We start from the raw sequence: 27,219 nt of genomic DNA, 5'->3' as shown, positions 1-27,219 counted from the left end.
TGGAATGCATCAAAAGTTCTAATATAAAAATTGAATTGTGTGGGCTGGGGATGTAGCTCAGTTGGTAGAATGCTTGCCTTGCAAGCACAAGGCCCTGGGTTCAATCCCCAGCACTGAAAAAAAAAAATTAAATTGTGTCTTATGAATTATAAAGGGAAGACAAGATTTTGATAAGCAAGAAACTTGTACATGAAGGAGAACATCTATAAGATAAGTACTTCGGCTGGGCAACAAATTGTACTTCCTTTTACTTACATGGTATAGGCAGTCTTCTAAATTTTCCATAGACACCATTGATACAAACCCATGTGATGTATTTGTAGGTAAAATGTACATTGAGAAAAAAAAACGTATTTGTTACCAAGAGTGATGATTAATTTTTGTGTCAACTTGCATGGCACATATGGTGCTCAGACATTTGGTGAAACATTATTCTGCTCATGCTTGTGGGGTGTTTCCTGATGTGATAAATATTTGAATTGGTAGACTAAGAAAACTGGATGCCTTCCCTTATGTGTGTGGGCACCATTCAATCAACTGAAGGTCTGAACAGGATGAGAAGGCTGATAAAGAAAGAGGAAACTCCTCTGGCCTCAACCCTCGATCTGGGCATTGTTTTGTCACTGCCTTTAGACTTGACTGGAACACTGGGTCTTCCTAAGTTTCAATCATGCCTGATTTCAGAGTAGAAATCACAGCCTCAGCTCTCCAGGTTCTCAAGCTTTTGGACACAGACTAGAATGACACATGAGGTCTCTTGGGTCTCCAGCTAGCTGACTGCAGATCTCTGATTTGCAGCCTCCATAATGATGTGAGGCAATTCTTTATAATAAATCTTCTCTCTCTTATTCTCTCTGGTGTGATTCCCTGGAGAATCCAGACTAACAATCCATTTTGTAATGGTGAGGAATGCTCAAGAATGAGGAGTGAAGGTCCAAGATCAGGCGAGGACTGTTCCCCAATGTGGGAATGGGCATCATGTACACTGGTCACAATACATAACATAAAACATGTTTTTGCCTACTAGCGAAGCAGGGAAGGTACGTTATCAGAGCTAAAGCAAGGTCTAGGGATTAAGTATAAGACTCTAAAACATCATTTCCCTAAATCATATAGTAATTCTGTCCTTTATAATCTTTGTAACTTGAAGGAAGTTATTTACCCATTCTCTGCCTCAAGTTTTTCAAATATAAAATATGAATAATAATGGTATCTACTTCACAGATCTGCTGTAAGAACAAACGAACTCAATGCATGCTCAGGTTTTGTGACTATAAAATTATTGAGCTGCTTCTTCCCTTGGATGGTAGTTCTATTCAAATATTTCTCCATTGGAATGATATCTTTATAGGGTAAGATCATGGATCCTGATGAATCTGCCTTTTGTTTGGTTTTCTTTTAAGTAAAATTTTCTGAATTTTTTAAAGGAGTTGTGTCAGAGATAAAGAAAATATAAAATCTTGTCAAAAGTTGCTACAAGCCATAGATGTCACACTGCAAAAATAAATTCCCTCATTTATAAGACAAGGGGTTTAAAATCCATGTTTGAAACCAGTAGTGTGCCACAGAATCACCAGGGAAACTTATAAAAAAGGCAAAAACTACAACCCAACTTTGTCCCTTTGCATCTGAATCTAGGGTGATAAGGGAAGCTACTCATGTGAATGCTGAGAATTTTCACTGCCTTAGGATTTTCATTATAAACCACTCCTACTTGATTTTTTAAGGTTTATATTATGTGTAATATCTTATGTTTCTAGTAACTTAATGTTATCTAAAGTATTTGAAATAGTTTTAGTATTTTGTCTAATCAATTAAAAAATTATAACCAAAATGATAACTCTTATCCCCTCTGAATTAGATTCCTCTATGGAATAGTCAACTATCTGGAGTAGAGGAGTAATGACAACAAGATATTTCCACTGCATCAATGGTTTCATTGCTGTTCAGACTTGGTACAGCAAAGACATCTGGCAGTGCCTAAAAGGGGTACAAACCACTTTCAATGAATTATCACCAACTTCAAACAAAAGGTTTAGGATGGTTGACCTTTAGGGAGTATATGCTTTTAAAAACTCTACCCAGGCACTGAAAAATTTAAGTTCAGAATTTTGACTAAGAACAAATAAGGGGACACAAGTCAAATCACACTCCAGGTCATGTCCCTGGTGTTGGCCATGTACTCATTATGAATGAAAATAAAATATGATCAGCCTGACTTGGGGTATTCTGTCTTATTACAGAAGTTACAAGCACAGCTGGAGTGAGCATAATTAACACATTGTATTTTCTCTCAGTGAAAGTCAATGAACGATAGACATCTTTTCCCACAACTTACTTTGATTTTTTCATGTACAGCCAATAGACAACACCAGCAACAAGGGCAGCAAGGAGGAGACCAACAACAATTCCAACGATTAGCTTTGCCTGGTCATTCACCTTTTCTCTGTTTTCATCTACAACAAAGAAGAGAAGCCCATGCAATTATAGACAATGCCAAGAACTTCTGAAAGAAGCCAATCTAGTTATTACTAAAAATGACTAAGTTTCACTACTATGATTAACATGCAAACTTGTGATCTTAAAAGGTAAATTTTAGCATTTTTTGCTATCTTGTCTCATTTGGTATTTTAATTTGCATCCACACTGTGGATGGCTAAGAAATTACTTATACAATGACACTTCATAAATCTTGAGCTGATAGTCAAGGAAGAAGAGTCGGCAGCATAGTACCTACCACTTATCTCGTCTGCCTCATCGTGTTCTGGAATACTTACTGAAATGAAAAATGTTAATATGAAATTAAAAACAAAATTTGTTGATATATGAAAGTCACCTTTACCATTATAGTATGATGTAATAATACTCAGATAAAATATCTATTCTACAGCTAAAAGTAAAAAAGAATTAATTCACACTATATAGAACACAAACTTCCCTAAAAAGAAATTAATGTCCTGTTAAGGAAAAAGCAAAGTCCACCATAGAAACTTTCATGACCAACAGGCTAAAATACTAATCTGAAATTCACATTAATTTTTCCACTAGCTGCCACCTATTCCTACTACTTCCTTTTCAGGAGAAACAAGTTGGTACCTAAGAACTCGATAATGCTGTGTTTCTCAACTTTTCTGGCCCTTACATAGGAGAATTCATTTTCATCCTGTCGGCTCAGTGAACTCCCACTAGAGTGGTTCTCAAGGGGGACGGGGTGAAGGTGGAGCTGAAATCTCAGGATGTCCTTGTGTTGGGAAGCAACACGAGATGTTTGCCAATACCCTCCAAATGATTGATAGCGCCATGCTCTTGGTCCACTTTCAGAATTACTGCTGGCTGTTGTGGATTATCATTTAATAATAAACTGTATAAACATTCTTCAGAGTGCATGGGCCTGCACCAGAACTACACATGAAGTTGGATAAGATGCAGATTCATAGGCTTCTCCTCATATGCACTTAATTGGAATCTCAGGGGGTGTTCACTGAGTTTGAAAATGTTTGTGTTATGTTGATCAAGCTACTGTGTGGCCTAGAAAACTGAAGCTCCTCATTTAAAGAGTTATAGTAAAACGACTTGAGTTCAAGAAGAAAGGACAGGTTCTCTTTCCTGGTAGGGCAAATTGATACTCAACTGAATTGCTTTTGGGGAAGTCCATGCTGCTACATTAAAGTTAATCTTGTTTAGTTCTTCTGCCAATCCCTCAGCCCTTTATATTTCAGTCATAATCTGTTAGGGACCATTACCTTTAGACAATTATTTCCTCCTATTTCCTGCTAATTCCTCGCTCTTGTATCTATCACCTACTTATGTCACATGCAATATTCCAGCTGATAGAAGTATGTTTGGCAGAACAGTTAACATCCTGTTCAAAACCAAGCCAGTCCTGATTTAAGGTTGACATAGCCATGAGAAAAATAACAGAACTGAAGAGGATGAATAACTTCATATTAAATCACAATTGTTTTCAAAAGAAGCTGCTATTGGTATTTATGTATTACCCTGATTTCAGCATTAACAAATTCTTTAATTTTTTCAGACATAATTTTCTTCATCTGATTTTGGCAATGATTCTAACATGATATGAAAAAGGAGCAATTTTTGAAACTAGATTTTACAAATTAGAATATCAGTTTTGCTACTAATTAGCCTGACTTTAAGCTTGTGGCATTCTGATATAAAAAATAAGAGTAGGGTAAATGCCACAAAGAATTGGAATGTCAAATAATAAGGAATATTAAAAATGTACTAAATTTAAAGTTATTATAAAATATTTTAGGGTAATCTAAATTTTATGTTCAGTCTTTACTCTGAACATAAAATGTGGCCTAAAGAAGAGTGACTTAATTCTTATTCCATGTTGCTCTTGGGAACTCTTCCTGTTTAGGATAAGATCTCTGATCCATAAAACATGAAATGATTTAACTGTCAAGACAAGGATAGTACAAGAATGGAAACCAGGAAAAAAGAAAAATAACCTTATGGTGATGACACCAAATGCAAAATAAATAAATAAAACTTACCATGATGCAGTACAGGAAGATGGAACTGGAGGATTTAAACTAATGGAGAATAACTTCAAATTTTCTTACTTTTTTAATGCCAGAAATGAAATACTCACTAGCAGAGACATTCAAGGAGTTTACTGTTCTTTCCAGCTGGTTTTCTGCTGTGCAAGTTAATGTAACATTCTCTTCAGGGGAAATGATAATTTTACTATAATACCTGCCATTGATATAAGGAGACTCCTCTGTCTGAAAAAAGAAGAAGGAAGATGGATTTAGGCACAAAAATATATTTTAAAAGCCTGGAACATAGTAGTAGTGAATGATAGGGGTTAGGTGTGGTGCACTGTGGTGTGGTGCACTGTAATGTAGTCTGGTGTTCCAGGTGTAAAATCACAGGTAAGACCACTCAGGCCTGCACTGGCAGCAGGTAGGAAACAGATGAGTAAAACGATAGTGAGAGATTTCTGTTTCTATTGTGAAGTCAAATAATTAAATCAATCAAACTCTTTCCAAAGAGGCTCAGTTTTAGTCAACATTTTGGCACGATGGTATTTGTTTCAAACTAATTAACATGGTTATTATCTAATCACCAGTTTTCTTTAATAAATAATCAAATTAAATTATTCATGAATTTGGTCATTCTTCTTCACTCATAGGTGTTAATTCCCTTATTTTAAACCATTTTATCAAATGCATATGGATATACTATTTGCTCACAGGTAAATAAAATATTTTTTTTTCCCTGAATTTTCCTGTGCTAAATACAGAGGGTGAATTCTTTTACAGGACTTCTAAGTCCATCTGATTGTCATGAGGTGTAAATGATCATGGCATCTAACTTCCTCAAATATAAGACAGGATTCCTTCGAGTTCAACCCGGGATTGGACTCCTAAGTACAATGTGACTGAAGCAAATACAAACACAGTTGCTCATTTTCCTGGGTTATTTTATTTGCATCATGTGGTACTTTGCTGTCTGTTTGTTTTCCTCTTAACTGCAGGGTAAGTATTTTGAGAACAAAAGTGGGCTATCTTCTAGACCCTGGGGGGTTGAGGAGGGGCAGAAATATCTCCTAGCTGAAAGGCAATAGATTCATCATGTGTTTGAGGAGAAAACAAATAAAAGATTATGGATGGATAATCTAGAACAAGAAAAATAACACATCACCTAGTGGGCCAGAATCAATCATTCTCCTTGGCAATGAAGAATGGCATTATTATTTTCATTCTCATAGTAAGTTTACCTGCTATTTTTCCACTTTCCTCTAGGATTTTTCATAGGACTTTCTCACTGTTTTTCCTATTTTAATCTCTTCAAAATATATTTGTTCATTTCCAGGATGGCCTTTTCAATCTTTATATTCTTTTGTTTGTCAGATGTTTATTGTGTGCTTGTTTTTCTATTTTCTATGCCTGCATTACCAGTACCTAAAGGTTCTTTTCTGCTGCACTTATCACTTAATTGAACTAGAGAGCAAAAACAAGAAAGTAGAAAAGAAACATTTCTATTTTTTTAGCACTTCATTTTTTGGATTTAATATGTACATTGTCAGCAATTCTGGTGATTCAGGTCTTTATTCTGAATAAAGAAAACTGCATTTCCTTTGGTTTAAGGACCATGGGCCTCTGTGCTTTCCTCTGGCAGGGTCTCTCACTTGTTTGTGTCTGTTATGCCTAATCAAATCAGAAGTCATTTGCTTCAAGTGCCACCACTTCTTTGGGGGTTTTCTATATCTGAGCTTATGCAAATATATATTCATCACCTATAGGTGAAAACCAAGATTCACTTTGCTCTACACAATTATATTACATGAGCTAAACCAATGACCCAACTTCCCTGGATAAAGGAAACAGAGATTTTAACTTAAATTTAATTTGCAGCTTTTTGCTTTATATGTCTTCCCAAATTTCAACTGGGTCTAAAGCTAGGAAGAACGTAGGACAAAGAGTGAAATAATCAAATGGTACTCTGGGTGTTCCTGAAGAGTCTTTAACTGCTTCTAGTGAGATGAAGGGGCATGAAAACTGTTGTAGAAAAATGGAATTAACAAGTATGTCAGTAACTTGCAGACACTAGCAAGTTAGTGGAGTTACAGTTCTGAAGAGAGTTACCTGCCAGATATTCATTTATCTCTCTCTTTCTCTCTACTTTTCTCTCAGAAAATGGTAGCATTCGTATGTTCTTAGCCCTTTACAATTACTGAAATGTCCTACAAAGGGTACAGACATTGTTTGGCTTATGTCCTCTTTTGGCAAGAAGGGACACTGCTGAGAAACTCTATGTTGCGCTCTTTATTCTGGCCTTATCCTAAAACAGGCAAATTGAACCACACATTCATAACTAGTTTCTGTGTTCATCACTCTCCACTCCCATCCAGGGTCCAGTTTAAAGAAAAAGTACCTTTTAACATGCATAATTAAGCAAAGTAATGAATGCTACTTATACTCAGGTGTATAAGTTTATTAGGCATAAAAGTGTAGACCTTACTGTTTTAATCATCCACGTTTAGGAATTAGTGTCCATGAAGCAACATGCAGTTTGAATTCTTTTAAAGGCAACATGCAGTTTGAATTCTTTTAAAGGCAGATACTGATTACAAAATAATGGTTCCTCCATTCTCCATGGCCCTGGGATTTAAAATTTCTCTTTGAGCCATTTCTTCCTTTAGGAAGATTAAGAATTTAGTAAGAGTCTTCTCTTAGAAGAATACCAAATTTCATGTGGTAACAAACTAGCCTACATGTCAGTTGCCTAAATAAAACCTCACTTTGGACAAAGTACAGAATATAACAAGAAGACAGATACTTGCTTGGTTTATGACGCTTCCAGTGCCTGTAATTGTCCACTGTATAGCTGGCTTTGGAAAACCTTCCACATGGCAGATTATTGTTTTAGATAGTCCACTGGGATCTGTTTTCTTTGTCATTTTGATTTGAGGTTTTCCTAAAATATCATTACAATTAAAATATGACAATGAACTAAGATCACAAAAGAGACCAGGTAACAGATTCTCAAAGAAAAATTTGGATTGGTGCCCAAGTATTTCACTACCTTCTACAATGAGTGTTAGTGACTCTCTTTTCTTCAATCCTTCAACCTCTTGCAGAGCAGTTTCACAGACATAGTTTCCAGCATCCTGATAATGAAGACTAGAAAATGATGGACTTGAACGGAGCCTGATGTTATCCTGATTAAATAAAGAGTAAATTACTTCACAGGCACAATTATAACCTTAAATGTATTTATTACATAATACTTAAACCTAAAACTTTTTTCTGGGTCTAATGAAAATATAAGCATTTAAAAAATTTTCTCAGATGCTTTAAAAAGTTTTCTTTTTTCATCTAATTTTGGAGTCAGACATGTCAGTTATATTTCAGACTTCTCTTTTATGGAATTGATATTTTGGAACAAGTTCATAAACTGCTGAAACTCAGTTTCCTTTATTTGTGAAATGAGGTTATATTCTTACTATATCAAATTGTTTTGAGGACTTAAGTATATAAATAATGCAATGTGTTCACATTAAAGAAAGTTCTCAATTGACGGTCCCTACTCATGGTAGTACTTTGTAGAACTGCCAGACATTCAAATTTGTGGTACCTAATCAATGATGGGTATAGATGAATGAAAATTACCTTATCTGATATAGTTAGCAACACAGTGAATCCATTATAGAGACACAGCAATTAGAACAAGGATGCTTTTTATAAGAAACCCTTAACTGCTAGTGATACAGCCATATCAATGTTTTAACAGTGTAATTTACAATACCTAAGTTATGGAACCAGCCCAGGTGCCTGTCAATTGATGAATGGTTTACATACACAATGGAGTTTTATTCTGCCATAAAGAAGAATAAAATTATGGCATTGGCTAGTAAATGGATGAAGCTAGAGGACATGACAAATGAAATAAACCAGACTCAGAAAATCATGGGTCAATTTTTTTTTTCTCATATGAGGAAACTAAAGCAAAGTAAGGGAAATAAAGGGAAAGATATTGGAAATCATATGGACAGAGGAATGATCAATGGAGTAGAAGGATACTTGATGGAGGGAGGAGGGAAGGGAAAGGAGAAGAAATGTAGACAGAATTTGATAAAATTATTATTTGTATATGTATAAATAAATCACAGTGAATTCCACCTTTCTGTGTATCTATAAAGCACCAATTAAAAATAAAGAAATAAATAGAAAGAAAACCAGTAGAGTGTAGGGGACTAGCAGACTAGTAGGATGAAAGAGGGGAGGGAAATAGGAGGCACCAGGGACTGGAATGGAGTAAGTTAAATTGTATGCATAAATGATTAGTCAAAATGTATCTGTTACACATATAACTATAATGCAATAATAAGAGCATTAAAAAGTAAAAAGACACCCTTAATAAAGGATTACCACTCAAACTTTATGAGAAAGAAAATATAACATTTAATTTAAAAAAATCACCTGACCTACTAAAAATAATCCTATTTTGCCAGGAATTGAAATACTCCTAAGGGGAGAATTAAACTAATCTCTTTGTTCATGTGGATATTTTATCCTACTTGCTATCACTAACCGAGGCCAGGGAACATTTATCAGCAATACTGACATTAGTTTTAGTGATATTGCTGACATTATTATTAGTCAGTTAACAACCGTGAGTGCAGGTGAAGTAGAAGCTAGTTTTGATATAGCAAACTTTGTATTTCTCTAGTCCTGAAGTGAAACATGCTATGGGTATTCATGAAATCATTGATTATTGTTTAGAATTTGTCAAGCTTTATGATCATTGACTACTACAAACATATCACGTTGACATGCAGACTATAGAGTGACACCTTAATTTCTGAGTGATGAGGCTGTATGTGGCTAAAGGAGAGGGAAACAAGAAACTGAGAATCTAGCATTAAAGAAGATCAAAAGACAAACAGTAAAGCAAATACAAAATAATTGATATTTTCACAAAGAAGAAACTTCAGCAATAAATTTATCTATGAGTTTTGATAAAGACAATTCTTTTCAATGCTTATGTCAAATGGAGTGTGTGTTTCCTCAGGACATCACTGGTTGGGTTCTCTTATTTTATGCCATGCTATGGTAACACATTATGCTGGAGGTCTGGATATTCTAGTCAAGGATTTAAATGGAGGGATCATTGTTACAATCATTTCCTTTGGTGATAATCTTGTGTTAAATCACTAATCCTGAATCCTATTTTCTCTTTCTAAAAGGATACCAATGACTGGGTCCTAAAGTCATGCCCTCCATTTTAGACAATTGCATGAATATAAGCAAGCACTGGCTTAGGAAATATTAAGCTCCTAGTATATTCTGGTTGTTCTCTGATGGCCCAGAGATGAAAAGAATCCCTAACTTTGAGGAGCTCCTAGTTCAGCAGACCCTGCTTTCAGAAAGGCAGTTCCAAAGGGCAGGGAAACATGAAGTGTGTGACCAGAGCAAAGGAACACTCTCCAGAAGGTCTCACCTTGAGTCTGCTATGTCACTTATGGGCTTTCTGATTTCTCTCACCCTAATTTCTTTTTAGATAACTTGGAGAAAATAACAAAGACCTACATATTTCACAGGGATTTTATAAGCAATATGTGAGTATAATGTGGATTCAAACATTCTGTACATTGTTAAGCCCTACAGTACTTAACTGTATATGTTTGTGTGTAGAAAAGTAAGCACGCTCATCCTCATTTAATATACACACCTCAAGTAATGCCCAAACCAAGTTTTAGAGCCACACTATTGTTAAATATCTCCAAAATCATATTGTGTTTTGATTTGTATGATAAAGACAGAATGAACACATGAGTGTGGGTATACAAAGATATTATCCATAAATAAGCATTGTTGGATATAACATAGAATACAAAATACCCTAACAACAAAGCAGCCCAAACAGCATAGAACAAAAAAAAAACTATGACTTACTTTCATCCAAACCACAGTTGCATTCCTACTAGCAGATATTGTGCACGACACAGGCAGCGCATCACCAAGCTGCTTGGTCACTTCCCCACTTGGGTTTAAGGATAAATCCAAATCTGTGAAGCAGAGAATCTGCTTGAAATGCAAACTTCAAGAAAGTAAGCAGTCGAAATATTTTGGAGAAAAAAAGACATAAGAAAAAAAAATCCTTCTAATTGTACTTGAAAATTCAGAACTGACATATGTGACTAAAATAACCACACTGTAGCATATTCTTCTTAGTTTTTCAAACCAGCTTTGAGACCAGTTTGGACAAATGAATGGTTAATCTAATTGACTATGCATTTATTTGCAATTAACATAATTGATGTTTTGAGTGCATATAAATATACCTCTAGGCTCTATCACCTTAAGAAAAAAAATTCTTTAATTGCTTCTAGAAGAAAATAAAGAAAGATGATGACTAGGTAAGTATTGTAAAAAAAAAAAAAAGTTGGTAAAGCATAACATTGGAAAATCAAGTACATTTAGACAGCAGGTGATAAATTGAAAAACCATGAGAGAGTCTATGCATTTCTGCAGACAGAATTGACAAATAGTTAGATATATTTTTAAAATGCTACTCCATTTCTCATGCCGTGAAATTTTAAATAAGATCTATTGTTAGGTACACTGTCAACAGAATTTTTTAGAAATGTAGAAGAAACACATCTAAGGATATAAGTCTTGATAGGAAATAATTTTTATAAAAATCCTACTGTCACAGTATGATTCGTATGAGGAAAATTCAATTAAATTGAACAAACACTTATTGTAGAACTACTATGCTCTAAGCACTAATGGGGGATACAAAGATGAGTACTGAGCTTACAAATGAATGAGGTTATTAAAGAGGCAATATGCTCTCAACCAACTGTGATACATGGTCTATGAAGTCAGCATCTAGTTGCAAACCTACTACACATTAGAAGCTCAGTAAGTGCTTATTGAAATATTAAAGTCAGGGCTACAAACAGAGGTAAGCACAAAGACTTATGGGAGTACAGAGAACAAAGCCAAACTAGGTTTCAAAGCAGTAAGAGAGTCTTTCTATGGGAGGCATTCATTTTTGTATCCTGTGGTTGAGAAGAGGGTTGGTTGATAGGTGGAAATGTAGGGACAACTTTTGCCACATAAACAAAAGCAAAGAGGCTAGAGAGCTTGGCAGATTCCACGATGATGAACGACTGGTGATACTATACAACTAGTTGAGGTCACACTGAGGACTGTGCTTGCCGTACTGGAGTTGGGACTTTATTCTATGGTATGGGGGTTTGCTGCTGCACTCTATGTTCCTTCTTGGTTTTACATGTTTTGTTGATTGTCTGCAGCATCATCTTAAATGTTTGCCTCTCTAGTTAGACTGCAAGCATCATGGGGGGATTACTTTTTCTCTGATACATCCAGTTTTTCATCTGCTACATAGTAGGTCTCGAGCACTAGTGTTGAATGAATGAAGGAAAGAAGCAGGCTTTCTCAGTTTCCAATTCACATTAAAAAATGAACTATCATATAAAAAAGTGGAATTTTTCAGTGAATCATATTTAAATGAAAATTTTACTCCCTGTGACTTAAGAGCTTATGTTAGTTGGATAGTTAACTTGCCAATGAGAAGAGAAAAGATTTTAGAGGACAAAGATGGATTTTGAAAGTTCTGATGAAGAATCTATGTGTGCATGAATTGGCAGAGAAGGAACAGCTGTTTCATGAGCCGTCAGGAATCTGTACACTAAGAGTCTTAATGAGAGGTCTGTTCTGCAAACCTGTGCATGAAGAGATTAGGCTTCTCTACCCACATTCCCTTTAGTCATCTATGGAAGGGAAACAAATTCTGTTTTTGGACAACAAACAAATAAAGATAAATGAGCAAAAATATTTTTATGTGACATTTGGATAAAAGAGTAAAATATTGATTGACATATAACTTTTTCAGTTTTTAAAGAGAATTACAGGCCTTAAAATCCAACATTATAGTCTGCCTGTCAAAACTAAAATGCATTTAAATCTAGTTAAATGCATTTAAATCCAATTAAACTGTTAGGCTTTTTTTTTTTTTTTTTTTTTTTTTTTTTAATTTTCTTGCTATCACAGCCAATCATTAAGGCACTATGTGACTCCTACCAAGTCTGCTTGGCCAGTCAGTTGTCCATCCATCCTTGCCTGAACTACAAATGATACAAATAAGTGACTTCTCCTTTTAGGGTCATATGTACCTAGCATCTCTTAAACAAAAGCACATCTTGAAGTCATTGGTATTTGGTTGTGGGCTCAAAACATGAACAAGGATGTCAGAGAGCTATTTCACAGGCAGTTCAATTTGCTGGGAACATCCTCTTGCTTTACTTTTTTTTTTTTTTTTTTTCTTTTCTTTTCATGGAACAGGCCTAGATAAATGGTCCCATGACTGACTGGTCCTAAGAGAAAAAGTAGCATTATTGGTCTACTAAGAGGTCACTGCTTTTTCCCAAACTATCCCCTGATGGCAAACACACTTAATCCTGTGCATTGTGAGTATGGAGTAAACAGAAATGGCTCAGCTGTGAACATTTCTTAACAGTACACTGTTTCTACAGGGCTCCCTGGGGTGCGCTTCCGACATCAGACAATCGAAAGCAAACATCTGCTTGCTTTATTCCCCAAAGTACCCTCTTGCCTCCCCCGAAAGATTTAGTTTCTATCCTACATGTTTTCCAAGCATTGTTATTGATAGAGTATGAGATTTAGAACCATGTACTCAGGACAATTTCTAAAGTCTCTTCTCATTTTGAAACTCAAACATCTCATGATGAAAGGAATTGAGTGGCTCACCATGTCTAGAGACCTTACTGATGGTACTGTTGAGTGCAAAGAACTTACCAGAGAGTTTGGCCTATATGTACAAGAAGATTAATGCTTGCTCAAAGCACTTTGAACTCTAGTCTCAGTAGTGGGTAGGGTGAACAAATAAGGTTACTATTTCCATGATGCATGAGGTACATCAATAATATGGATTGTTATGAATTATAAAATAAAGAACTCAATTAAAAATCTGGTTTTTTTTTAATGTATCTTTTTTCCCTACCACTGACATGGGGGCCAAAAATAACTTTCAGAGCATTTGTAGAACAAAAGCAGATTAAAAGCTAATAAAGTTATGTTCAAGGTGATTTTGAAGAGGTTCTGTTTCCATAAATGTACTTGTTCAGTCAACAAATGGAGTTCAGTTATCTCCACTTCCCCTTCCAATTACTCTGAATATAGTAACTTTGTTTTTCCTGGGTTTGGGGATTAATATTATTCTGTAATAATAATAATAATAATAATAATAATAATAAACACTTAATCTAGATTTTCCTGGGACAATTGCAAACCTTGTGAACCTGAAGAATGTCTAAATAAGGTTTTGGAGGGTAGATCAGTGGTAGAATGCTTGCCTAGCATGCATGAGTCCCTGGGATAGACCCCCAGCACTGTAAAAGAAAATGAACACCTAAATATTAAAAAAAAAAAAAAAAAAAAAAATATATATATATATATAATGAGTTATTTCCTTGAGATTCATATGAATATTATTTTTTTGATACAACACACGGAAGACACTTAGAAGGAAGATGGAGGTTTACCCTAGGCAAAAGTCACAGCATATCCAGGCAAGGTTTGTATGCTGCTATGCCAAACTGACTAGAGTTGAGTTTATTCTGCTGATCTTTACGAATCTATTGAAACAAAGTATTTACAAAAAATATAGCTTCAATTTATTAGAAAAGACAGCCATGTTAAACTATAAGGGGCCTCTGAAGTGACGCTGTACTGGAGAAGTGACTTACAGTGGACTGTGATGGCCGTGGAAGCAGTCATGCTTTTTTTGTCAATCAGGGAGCATCTGTAGTCTCCTGTCGCATTGCGCCTCACATCTGTCAAAGTGTATGTGTTTGAGCTTCTTATTCCTTCAGGTTGTCCCTTTAGATAGAGGCAAAATGTCAGATGATTACACATGGTAGCTTTACAATGAAAACAGTTGTATTTCTTGATGAAGATGGCATTTTATCAGACAGAAAAAAAAAAAAAGAAAAAAAAGGAAATGTGTTTCTTTGAATGGAGAAAAAAGAGTAAAGTTTGTGCTACCAACATCTGATTTCTACAGAAATAATATTTAGGTTCCAAGGAATTTTGAAGACTAATTTATATTGTATCGATGATATCTATTTTATGACACTATGGTTTGTGTTTGAGGTTTAAAGCAGAATTTTGTTTTAAAAATGTCCAATTTTTTTATATATATATTGATGTCTTACCTAATTTGACAAAAAGAGTTGGGGAAGTTTAAAAGAAAATATTCCATATGTCCAAATAAAAGGAAAGAGGAAGAAAGGAAGGACAGAGAAGAATAGGGATAAGGAAAAAGAAAGAGAAAGGGGGCAGAGAAAAATAAAAAAGAAAGAGAAGAGAAAATAATAACAAATCAAGAATTGGAAAGATACAGATGAAGTAGGAGTAACAACAACAACGACAAAAGATAAGCAGCAGATATTATTGCTAAAACTGAGATCTAAATTTGGTTCTGTCATCTCTGATAGCCACAGTGGAAACCTAATTAGTTTAAAATTTCCATTTGCAAATGAGATGAAAGCAGCATGTCAACTTAATAGGAAAAACAAAGCTTTCCGTCAACATTTAATTTTATAAAGAGTTACTTAGACTAGTCTTCTCAGTAATGTGGTGAATGATATTCTGTGTACAGCTACTAATGTAGTGGATAGACTGATAAGCACTTCGCTGCAGTAAATGTAGTATTGAGTTGTACATGGCTTTCCCCTGTGCAAAGGTGATGTCAAACACGAGGCTACAGGAGGACAAAGTATCTTTCCAAGTCAGGCTCCTTATCACTATAACATCTAGAACACACCCAAAGTTTTCCTTTTGGAGAAATTTTCCAACTATCCTCAGTGCTATGATATGAATAAGAATTGAGGAACTGAAAATTTAAGATTATATATGATAAGAAGAGAGTTTAGAGCATGATTCTATCAAGCTGAATATAATGTACAACAAAACTATTCTTACTTCAGGAGATCAGAGGTATGTTCAGGGTCACACTGTGGGTAGATAGAGAATCTACTTCAGACCATTTGCTGTTATCATCTCTGTTTTATAGTTACCTACTTCTAAAGAACAGATTCTTATAGCTTTCGTGGACAATTACCTTTAGTTTTTGCAATTATGGTTTCCTGTGGTCAGTTGTTTTTTTTCTTTTTTCTTTTTTTTTTTTTTTGCTCTTTGTCTCTGAAATCTCTCAAAGTTGAGAAAAGACAAGAACACTGTCAGGGGCCACAAAAGCTTTCAAAGGATATTCTACAGGTGGTGTTTTTTTGCTGCCCCCAAATAGCATTCTATCTCACTTAAGCCATCTAAGCGCATATAATTCTTGATTTAGCTAGAGGCCAAACAACAGGACAAAATGATAGCAGTCAAGCTCAGGTACTACTTAGGCACTTACTGGTAAGTAAAACAAAAACTCCTCGGGAGGAGGATTGCCATTCCCCATGCACTTAAGAGTGATGTTGTCCCCTTCTTTGATGGCAGTTTTTGGTGGCAACACTTGTATTGTCACCTGCTCTGTAGGATCTGCAAGAGCCACAGGCACAAGTTAACCATTTTTGTCAAGTACCAAATTACTGTGCATACAATATAAATGACTAAATTATACCCAATTTTCTCAAGAAGTTAGTAATGGTAATTACTTAAATGTATCTTTTTATAGAAGGATTGAAGTTAATAGCCACTTGCTATACCAAGTACTAATCTTAGTTAGAGCAAACTACAAAGAGACCCTATTACATAAAAATCAATTTCTTCTTAGCAAAATGTCCTTAACTGAGGTAGGAATGATTGTAATTATTGTATGCGTAAAAGACCAGTAGGAACAACCTCACTGTATGACTTCATTATAAGGAAATTTAACTATGTTATATGAATCTGATAGTTTGGAAAGATTAAATCAGCTAGCAAAATCACTGAAGCTATCAGGTCCCACTGTACTCGCATTACATAATAATATCTTATACTAAATAAGAGGATACATGAGCTAAACAATACCAGCAAGATTTTTGGCATGCAGGAGAGTAGTTCTGCTTTCAGAGCAATGAATCCTGTGAACTGAGAGGGACACTTAACACAATCAACAGGACTATAAGTGCATTGTAATTCTGTCCTGTTCATTGGAGCCAAGATGTAACTTTCATTCCATTTTGGTCATTTTTGTGGAGAAAATAGGGCTAAAGAGTATGCTTTAGTACAGACTACTGCTCAACAGTGTAATGCTAAATAAATTAAAGGCTGGATACGGTGAGAGCATATTTAGCAAACACAAAATAAAAGGAGGTAGTGGTGGCCGCTACAAAGGACTTACTTTCTTACTTATCCATTTGTTATAGTGTTGGATAAATGCAATGAACAATGAATTTAGAAATCATATAATCCAAAGGTTTATTTTACAGAAGCTTTCACACAAGAATTAATACTTACTGAGATATATGCTTATATTTTCAAATTGGTGGCATTAAAAATAACATCTCTACAAAGATCTATTTCGTTATTAGCTGGAAATGAGCAAATGGTTGTTTGGTGGGCTTTTTTAAATTTCTTGCAGTCATGTATTTTCTTGTCTACAACTAACTTGCAGAGGAATACTTTAAAGCATTATTATACATTGCTTCTTTGTCATTTCTCTACGTCTGGGCATCTCTGAATATTTATCCAGAATGTTCTGAAGCTAAAAAATGATGGATTTAATATACTTTTTGTTTTTATTTATTTATTTTTTCTGGGTTTGCCTAATGTAGTTCTCCAATCAGCATTTCCCAGGGAAGTTGCAAAGTGAATAAAGTTTGCTTTTTTTGCGGGGGGATGAGTGTACAGAGGATTGAACTCAAGGGCACTCGACCACTGAGCCACATCCCCAGCCCTATTTTGTATTTTATTTAGAGACAGGATCTCATTAAGTTGCTTAGCATCTCACTTTTGCTGAGGCTGGCTTTGAACTCGCGATTCTCCCATCTCGACCTCCTAAGCTTCTGGGCACCACCGCGCCTTGCTAGCGTTTGCTTTTGGCATTCCACTAAGCTCCATTTCTGGGTCCCACTCATTCTTAGATATGGCCCTTCTCTGAATAGCACTCAGGTTTGACCTGCAGCACGTCACTGTGGCACATCTCAGATCAACATTGACACCAGGACAGCCAGGGATCATAATCAGTCTAACTTGCTCCTCTGCATTCCCTTTTCAATAGTTGCCGTTCTGTATTAAAGAGTTGAAAACTAAACTCTGGTCGGAGGTCTATCACAACACATTTGTATTTTAACAGTCACTTTCTGGATGGCCACTCACATGCCAACAACAAAATTAATGATCTCTTGTTCTCCCTTTGCCCCTGACTTTGAATTTTACTCTGCCCATTAGTAAGTCATCATTCTTCTTGTACTCTGACTTCTTCCTTGCCCTCTCGTACCCACTCAATCACCAAGTCTCAGTGATTAATACTTCATAGCATATTTTGCATCTGATTCTCCCCTTCTATTCCCACCAACACTTCCCTGGTCTACGCCCTAATTAACCTGCCCTGAAACACTGCCATCAAATTTCATTTGGCCTGTCACCTTGAGCCTTTCTCCTTCTGTTCTTTAATAACTATTTCCTCTGAAGCAGTTTCCATAAGTACAGTTTGAATATCAGTGATTTGAAATAAAAATTCTTTATCTTGGTATCCACAATTTGGCTTGGGTCTAGTTCCAGTGAGATTCTTATGTCTCACTACTTTAAGTAAATGCCTACATTATAACTGAAAGTCTACTCAGATTTTCTATGCATTTATCCTTCTGTCCAATCATTAATTCATTTGCTCAGTATCTATTTTGTATAAGCACTGAGTGGTAGGATTATAAAGCTGAAACGACATCTTCCTTGGTTTAATGATCGTTCCCTCTAGGAGAACACCAAACTTAACAAGTAAGATTATGGCAACGTTAAAACTGCATATGATGTGAGCACCTATCACTGATGGTGCTAGGTGAGTTGTACTGGGAAGCTTCCAGGAGCAATTCACCTGGAACTGGGTTTTGAAGAATAAGTAAGTACTAAAAGACAAAAACAGACAATAGCAGCACATGGATAGGCATGCAAACAGTATTCTCCTGAAGGAGAATCTAGAAAACAGAATAGACCACAACAGGTATAGTGCAGCGATGAAGGTTGAGATATACTGCAGGACTATGGCTATAAGGGACTCACATCATATTGAAATTGCGAGTGCAAAGATTAATCTGGGAGCTCTGGGGAGTCATGGAAGAATTTTAATCACAGCAGTAACTCTATCACCATTTTATATTTTAGAAAGATATTTCTGGCACCAGCTTGGAGTAGTTTGTTTGGGCTAAGCAGAGAAAGATAGGCTGATGGGAGGAATACTATTTTGGAAATCACTGCAGAAATGCAGGCAATGAAGAATGGGGGCATAAGCTTAGGCAGTACCCATAGGAAGAAACCAAGTAAACATGAAGATTAAAGAGTTAGATGCTCTACAATTCCATTAGTGATTGTTTAGGGTATGGGATGAGTGAACTGGTGCATCTTTCTCAAGATTTCTCAAGTTGAATTTATCAAAATTCCTTTTCTTGAGTTATTCTCTCATTCAGCTCTCTATTTTCTGTAGCCTCTCTGGAGCAGTGGTTCTCCAAGTGTGGTCCTCAGATCAGCAGCATCAGTCATTGGGAAATACGTTGAAAATTCAACGTAGAAAGCATGTCCCTTGTCTACTGGATCAGAAACTGGAGAATGAGGTCCAGGATTCTGTGTTCTAACAAGTTCATAGGATTCGTCTGATGCACACGACAATTTGAGATCAACTGTCCTTGGAGACCTGAGCTTTCAGGAATCTGACCTCCTGTGACATTCACCACTTGTGACCTCACAGGGAAACAATTTCCTTCTAGTGTAGGTGTTTTGATTCTCTACTGGAGTAGTAAACTCCTCGAATGTCAGGACTCTATATGAAGCCCCGTTGTGTCTTCACCATGAAGCCCTGGACTGCACACAGGGTTTTCTCAAAAGCCAGGCCACTTGCCCTCTTCACAGCCAGCTATGGTAAAATCACTTCTTTCTTAAACATCCAAGGATTTCTCTGGGCACCTAAATGCCAATCTGGCACCCACATTCATTCCTGTTCTTTCATAAGCCAATTTCCCGATTCTTATTACTCATCTTGATATTCTCTCCTATCTTGTACCCCTACATTTACATCAAGGAGGGTTATTTAGGAATACCCTTGCCTTCATTTACAGAAATAATGGTTTGATTTTAGACAAGCTATAAATGATGGAATATTCAAATTTCCTGCTTTTAAAACTAGTTGAAAGTCATCTACCAAGTTTAAGGCCCAAACAACTTTTTAACATTAGGATGAATCTTGAAATTCAGTTTTGTTTTGGTATTAAGATTCTGTGCCTTAAAGAACCAAATAGAAACGTAAATGAAGTAAAACTCTTCAAAAGTTTCAGCTGGCATTTCTGCCTTTTTTTTTTTTTTTAGAATAGATGGGGAAGTTCTAGGTTATTCTAGAACACATGAGAGCATTACAATTATTTTTTATTCACTTTAAATAATCATTATGAAATTTCTTTATTGCATTTCCCCCCCAAATCTCCAGGTCTATTTTTATGTAGTGATAGTGATCACAAAGTAATAATACAGAGCATTTCATGTGTGATGCGGTGTGCTATTTTAGACTTGTGATGTCTCTGAATCTCCATAACAACATTGAGTTAGATATTATATTTTCAAGTTATGAAAACTAAAATTTATAATAATTAAGCTACTTTTCTGGAAGTGTGCAGTAATTGATAGCACTGGGACAGGAACACCAAATCTTTGCTCTAAATCATTAGATTATCTTTGGATCTGTCTTTCAAAAGAGAGCCCAGCAATGGGAAAAAAATTCTATTCTGGTCTCTACAGCTAATGTACAGGCTATTTCTGTGCTTAATATTCCTGCTAAATAAAATAATGGAATTAGAACAGCTGGCCATAAAAGTTTATTTATTTATTTTTTAGTATGAAAAGGTAGTTTAATAAATGTTCTTTTTTGTTTCTAAATCTCAGTTTATACCAGAGAGTAAACATATAACATCTAAGGAGACATTAATAATGATTTTAAATAAAAATATAAATTACCTCTGCCAGAATTAACTTTCTTTTTGAAAATGCTTGACAAAATTATTAATAATTTACCATCCCAATATTGAGGTATATTACCTGTGGGAGACATCCATTGTTGGGAGCTTCCTGGATTTGTTCAACACTACTGCATTATACCTTATTGTAAGCTTAGTGACTTTAAATGAACTTATTATGTTATAGTTCATTGAGAAGTCTGGGCAATGTGTAACTGGGTTCTCTGTTCAGGTTTGTCTTGCAATGTTAAAATTAAGGTGTCATTTTAATATTCTATGTCTTAATTTCATGATTTAGTTATGGAAAATATCTTAGAATATAGCATCCTATATGAATTAAGCAATTATTCTCATTATTAAAATAAATCTTCATAAAAATAGCAATCCCTACCCAGAAAGCTAGTTGGTCATAAATCTATATTTGTCTGCCATTCATTCAGGAAATGGTAATAAGACATTTTGAGTTCCTACAAAATACATGACAATGTACTAAGTTTGAGGTCTACCAGAAGAAATCAACCAAGGTAGAGATCATATTATTAAGAAACTGAACACCAGGAAGAATACAGGCGATGCTCATATATAACACTGAAAAGTGAACTATATTTTAAGATGGGTAAGCATTTATTCTGCAGGTGTTCTAAAGAGGAAGAGATTACTTGAGTGCCATGGGTTTGGTATAGAGGTTGGAATCATAATACAAAGACAAATTGAATGGTGATTTCAGAGAGATTAATAGTATTTAAAGATTATTTCTACTACATTACAGTTATATAATTATATATTGAATTACTTACAATAAATATCAAAGATTGCCTGTTCAGAATGGATGGTTTTCTGGCCAGATGGTTCATAATATGTCACAGAACAGGTGAATGGCATTTGTACATCAGCCTTGCTTGTCTTATATTCCAAAGATGAAGTCATGGTATACAACTGAGTAACTGGATCCATCTCCTTTTTAAAAATTATAACCACAGCTGGAGAAAATAAAGAATGAAGAAATGATGATGTGATCTTTTATTGGAAAATAACAATCCTTTATTAAATATCGTAACACCTTTGAGAAGTGATTTTGTCCTTCTAATTGTATTTAATATGAGAGAAAACTGATGTGCTATGAGGTAGGAAATCTTTTCAAAACTATGACTCAGATACATACACAAAAACAGTATCCTGGAATCCTATCTCCCACTCACTTTAATTAACTTCTAGAACATGCCATGTGCAGAAATCATTTTCTCTGCTCTTGATTCTACTGCACAACAGCTAAGATGATATTTTAAAAATCATGTAATGATTTACTGGATACTTAAATTAACAGAGCATGGAGTCATAGATAAGAAAAGGACAGCATTTTTAGATCCTTGATAGTCTAGAGAATACTTAGGCAAGAGAAAATCAAAACAGGTCATTTGTACTTATCGCCCACCTCATACCCACCTCCTTCAAGGGGTTGTAGCACTTTTCCATTTCTGTACCATGTGATGTTTCCATCTGGGTAACTGTCTTTTGAAATGCAGTTGCCCAACTGAAAAATAAAAGGGCAATAAGATGACCTTGTTTCAAAGAGGGGCTGCTGATTTGGAAGCCCTAGAACATTTAGGAAAAGCAGAGTATCTTGATCCATTTATTTTCTGACATTGATGGGCTGTACACATGCTCTCTTGTATAAAAACAATGTTTTATATTAAAAAATATAGTCTTGCCCATCTTTAAATGTGCAATAGATCTGCCACTAATGATAAAATCACATTCATTCAAATACATTATCCAATTTATTCTGACACTATTCAATTTAAACAGTAACTGAATAGCAAGGTATAACTATACTAACATTGACTATTAATCAGAGTTCTAGATCTTCATATGCACGAAACATTTAGTGTCAAGACCTGGCTCCTCCAGTTACATTCTACTTATATTTTAGACCTTTGTATATTTACTACGCTGTTTAATCCTTATCGCTTTTTCAAATGTGTTTTGACTTTAATGTTCACTGTTTATCAAATAATACGATCCAAAGAGCATGGGTTCACACACGTATATACACACACAAATGAAAGTTTAGGTGCTTTAGCTGTTGAAAATGAAGGCATTACTCAGTTGATTCTTGTCCCCACTTCAACCCTGCTTCCCTTCATTAGCTAATGTTATTGTTTAAATCTGATTTTCTCTCACTTTCCATTTCAAACTTTCAATGGCTTAAAGTGTCAATGGAATAGTCCAACCTCCCTATGTGGTGTATAGGACTTCTCATGATTCAGCTTCTCTTTACCTCCAGATTTATCTCTTTCCATACTCTCTTGACTTCTGTCTTAGAATCCAAAAGTTTCAGGGATGCCAAAAGTTATATTTCTCAACATATCATTCTCTTTCACATCATATTACTCCATATTGTTGGAAAACACTTGCTATCTTTAGCCTGGAGAAAATCTGCTCATCTTTCATCGGCTGTATTAAACATTCAGCCATTCAAATAAGAAAGACTTCTCCCTTCAGAAATGACCACACTGTCCTTCATATCATGGTAGCCACAAGGCACAGTGGTCATGGGGTTCCCATTGTACCTTCTGCATACTTTCTGAGTGGCACTTGCAACACTGTCAACTCCATGTGAACGAAGTTCATCTTGTTTGTTCTGGCATCTAGGCTAGGAAGATGAATTCAACACTAAAGTAAGTAAAAGCAGTCAATCAAAAACAAGTTCTCACCTTTTTAAGCTGCTCTGTTTCCAGAAATGGTGCTTTGCTTATAATTTCAGGTTTAGATGGTTGCTCTATAGTTGAGAAAGGTTTTGAATATGAATATAAGGGGAAAAAAGGGAGATCTGTGAGTTGGTTTATGACAAAACAAAATCATTCCTATACTCAAAGCAGAAGAACAAACTACAGAATAAATAATAGATTTTTCTATATAATCTGGGTTTAAGATATCTGACTGGTCTTGCATGTCCCATTATTTCATATTGTTGGAAAGCTCTATCTTTGACCTGGAGGTATAATCCTCTAAATATTTGTTTCTTTATCTTAAATATTGCTTTAAGTGCTTATATCTTCTTTGAGTAAAACATCTGCAATGATTTCTGAATGTTTTATAAGCAGCGAATACGCATTTGATAGTGTAATAGAGGCTAATGTACTAAATAATAATTTATCATCATGAGCACATTCTACTTATCAATAACTTCCAACCCATTATGTGAGGATGTTAATTCACATGGAGTACTTATTTATTTTTTTATTTTATACAATGGAACTTGTTTAAAATGCACATTTCTAAGTCCTAAGCAGCTTACTGAAACAGAATCTCCAGAGAAAAATTCCATCAACATATATTTTTAACAAGTTCCTTGGGGATTCTTGGGCACAATGAAGTTTATGAAACATTGCTCTAAAATCACAGGAAAGCTAATTAGGAATTCAGAAACCTAAATTTCCTAAACATCTTTTAAGTTCATTCATACTGTGAAACTATGTGTGGGGAAATCTTTCAAACTTGAAACCTGAGATAATGAACAGAAGTATTTTAAATATAGAAAGTTTTATAAATGTAAATTCTAATAGAGGCTTCAGGAGCAATTGATGAAAAATTGCATCAACAATTTCTTACTTAAAGTAATTTTAAGTTATTTTGTTGTTCTTTGCTAGTTTTCTATCATTGATGGATTTCATACTTTTAAAACAGCTCCAACAATTAGTTTATAGAGACTGTTAATTGACTCATTGTCACTAATTTTCCTGTCTCAGGGAACAGAATTATTCTATTGACATATAAACAAACAAATGAAAATAAGCAGATATTATCTTTTATTGTTTATCATCTCCAATACTATTAATTTTCATAACCAAATCAAACACTAAATTGGCTGCAGTATACTTATTACTCAACTTTGAATTTAGTTATGAGATGTCCAATATAAAACCAGGAAAAAACAAAAAAATCTTTGAAGTAACAAAATGAATATCACCAGAGTATACTGAAAAGATAAAATCTTCTTAAGGTTAATATTACAGCAGATTTCTCTTTGCAAGTATTTTTAGATTAGAAATAAGAACAATGAATATGATAAATCTGCCTATGTATCAAACTCATGCACTTTAATTACACCAGAGCCCATATACGATGGAATCTAGAAATACAATTCTACAATTCTCACAATGATGATTATGTAGTTTTTAAAATATACCAACTGGAAACAAAACATAAGAAAGACAGTAAAACAGGAAAAGAAATGTAGAGGAACACAAAGGTGCAACCAAGACAACTAAGATTAATACTAACAAGTGGTTGTTAGGAAGGCAACTACAAAATTCTGAAGGTTGGCCAGAAACTCCCCTCAGGATAGACACCAGTTTCTGGGAAACACATGGTGTAGAGGTCAAAACTTTTCCCTCATCAGCATGCCTTGATGTCATCACTATTTTGATGGAATGCTATAAAAATTTAAACTGAGTTATCAATAAAACATTAAATTCTGTGTGTAACGTATGTTTTAAAGGCAAATATCTAATACATTTGAGAGAGGAATGCATTTAGAATATTTAAAGAGAATGAAAATTCTTGGGGTTTAACTAAGCCCAAGTTCTTTGGCCACTAAAATTAATTTATTTATTGACACCCTATCTGAGAGCTCAAGAAACAGAAGATATTAAATTAATGTATGTGGTCAAAAAAGAGTCAACATTAACAGGAAGAAAAGAGAATAAATGATTTTTAGTTTCTCTTCAGTGTGCCTGGAATATATGAAAAGACTTGAAAATCCTCCCATGAATTTAGACTCTGAATAAGAAGGTGAGGTTAGCAGTTTAGGCAAGTTTTCTTCCTTTTTTATTTACCAAAGTAAAATATTGAAATACTCACTTCTTGGTATATCAGATACCTCTGTTTTGCTTTGTAAACCCTGTGATGTTTCATCAATGTGCAAATAATATAAATACTTGGCTTAGGCTGTTATAATCTTTGATTCTTTGCACATGGAAATGTACACTTTGTTTCCATAAGAAATTGAAAAAAATTCCCTCTAACTTCAATAAAATGAAACTGCAGCAAACCTAAAAAAAATTCCATGAAAGGATGCTTACAGTAAGTCCTCTTTTCATTTTATGCATCTTTCTATTTGGTAGAGTGTCACAGTGAATATTGTGAAAATCATTGTAATACCTATTGCATTTCCTTGAGTTATTTTTGCCTTAAATTTTTGTTTCAAACCCTCTATATTATCTACATATTTTGTATGCAATTTTCTCTTACATTAAGTTGTAACAATCGATGGATATTAGTCGGAGGACCATGAAAGAGAACACGTACTATTTTAGCAAAATTGCATATTGATTCCAAAGTGTTTTTAAAAAAAAAAAAAACTCTATGTGAATTATGTCTTAATATGATTCAAAGATTTATAACCAAGTATAAAAATGAGAGGAAAAAGCAATGCCACAAATTTACTTGCATTGTTAAAGTAATTTAGTCAAGGGCACTAATTTAAAATTGAACCAAATATTACTTCTGAACATTCATGAGTGGGTTCTCTAAAATTACTCAACTGAATATTTATTAAATGGTGGAATCATGATTTGGTTCATTTTCTTTTTCCTTTCTGACCTGGTTATTTCAACTGAAGTACCTAGGAGCTATATTATCAAAGGACCACATATGATAGCTTAAAATTATAGAATGAGAAAATTAAAAACCAAATCTTAATAATGTTCATTGTAAATCTGACGGTACAGTACATTATGTGTGTGGAGAGGATGAAGGAGGGGGCAGCTGATGTCTTTAGCAGCATGTATCATCTTTAGTAATGGAATACAACACTAAGACTCAAATGATTTCTTTTTAAACCAAATAGACTGTAGGATTTTCAATAATATCCTTTGAGGTCTTACCACACATAATTAAAATCTAAGCTACATTTACTATTTAGAGCAATTTGAAATATTTCATAATTAGAAGTCTCCTTTTTCCTTCTGGCTTTTTTTTTTTTTTTTAATTTTATACTGGTTGGAGAGGTTATATAGGAGATTCTTTTGTTGATGAAGAAGGTTAATTGTGGTACGGGGAAGAGGATTGATCAGGAAGAAACATGCTAAAATAGATATCTCCTTTTGCTCTAACACCCAGGGTACTGTGAGTGTATGCTATGAACATTAGTTTTCAGAAAAACTAGGAATGAACAACTTAGTAAATTTTGTGTTTTTTGATGTCTAGACATCTCACGGCAGATGAAGATGTAGTGAGGGTAAAACTGTTGTGTATCACCCACAGTGTACCTACAACACTATCAGAAAACCACACACACAGAACAGCTCAATTTGTTATGGGAGATAGGCAAGAAAGGCCAGATTCAAAGGATAGGTTGGCAGAAAATACTTCTCTGGGTCCTTGAAAATGATCGACTCTCACAAATCACGAGGTGCTTTAAGTAAGCGATGGTAGCTATGAAATCATGTTGTTTTTCTCATTAGATAGGAAAAGGGTGTTTCATAAATGTATATATATGTAGAGAATCAAACTGAAAAATGCAATTTAGGTCTCATTTGTTAAATGGG

At 34.8% G+C, this 27,219-nt stretch overlaps 1 protein-coding gene across 2 annotated transcripts in view; it reads right to left on the bottom strand.

Annotated features, from left to right (window-relative positions):
• Window positions 1-27,219, bottom strand: part of ALCAM (activated leukocyte cell adhesion molecule) — a 184,664-nt gene that overhangs the window by 18,718 nt on the left and 138,727 nt on the right. Inside the window, exons 4-14 of one of the 2 annotated variants that reach the window (XM_079154973.1) lie at window positions 23,383-23,447; window positions 22,112-22,199; window positions 21,466-21,648; window positions 15,943-16,070; window positions 14,273-14,405; window positions 10,431-10,543; window positions 7,558-7,693; window positions 7,312-7,449; window positions 4,619-4,747; window positions 2,738-2,776; window positions 2,339-2,456 (exon numbers count right to left, since the gene is read on the bottom strand). In XM_079154973.1, the coding sequence (XP_079011099.1) occupies window positions 2,339-2,456; window positions 2,738-2,776; window positions 4,619-4,747; window positions 7,312-7,449; window positions 7,558-7,693; window positions 10,431-10,543; window positions 14,273-14,405; window positions 15,943-16,070; window positions 21,466-21,648; window positions 22,112-22,199; window positions 23,383-23,447 (1,270 nt within the window). The remainder of the gene's footprint in view (window positions 1-2,338; window positions 2,457-2,737; window positions 2,777-4,618; window positions 4,748-7,311; window positions 7,450-7,557; window positions 7,694-10,430; window positions 10,544-14,272; window positions 14,406-15,942; window positions 16,071-21,465; window positions 21,649-22,111; window positions 22,200-23,382; window positions 23,448-27,219) is intronic. The other variant, XM_079154974.1, reaches the window with a different exon arrangement.

The sequence above is a fragment of the Sciurus vulgaris genome, assembly GCF_902686455.1.
Source record: "Sciurus vulgaris genome assembly, chromosome: 10".
Taxonomy (NCBI): domain Eukaryota; kingdom Metazoa; phylum Chordata; class Mammalia; order Rodentia; family Sciuridae; genus Sciurus; species Sciurus vulgaris.
This window is presented reverse-complemented; position numbering and strand designations above follow the sequence as displayed.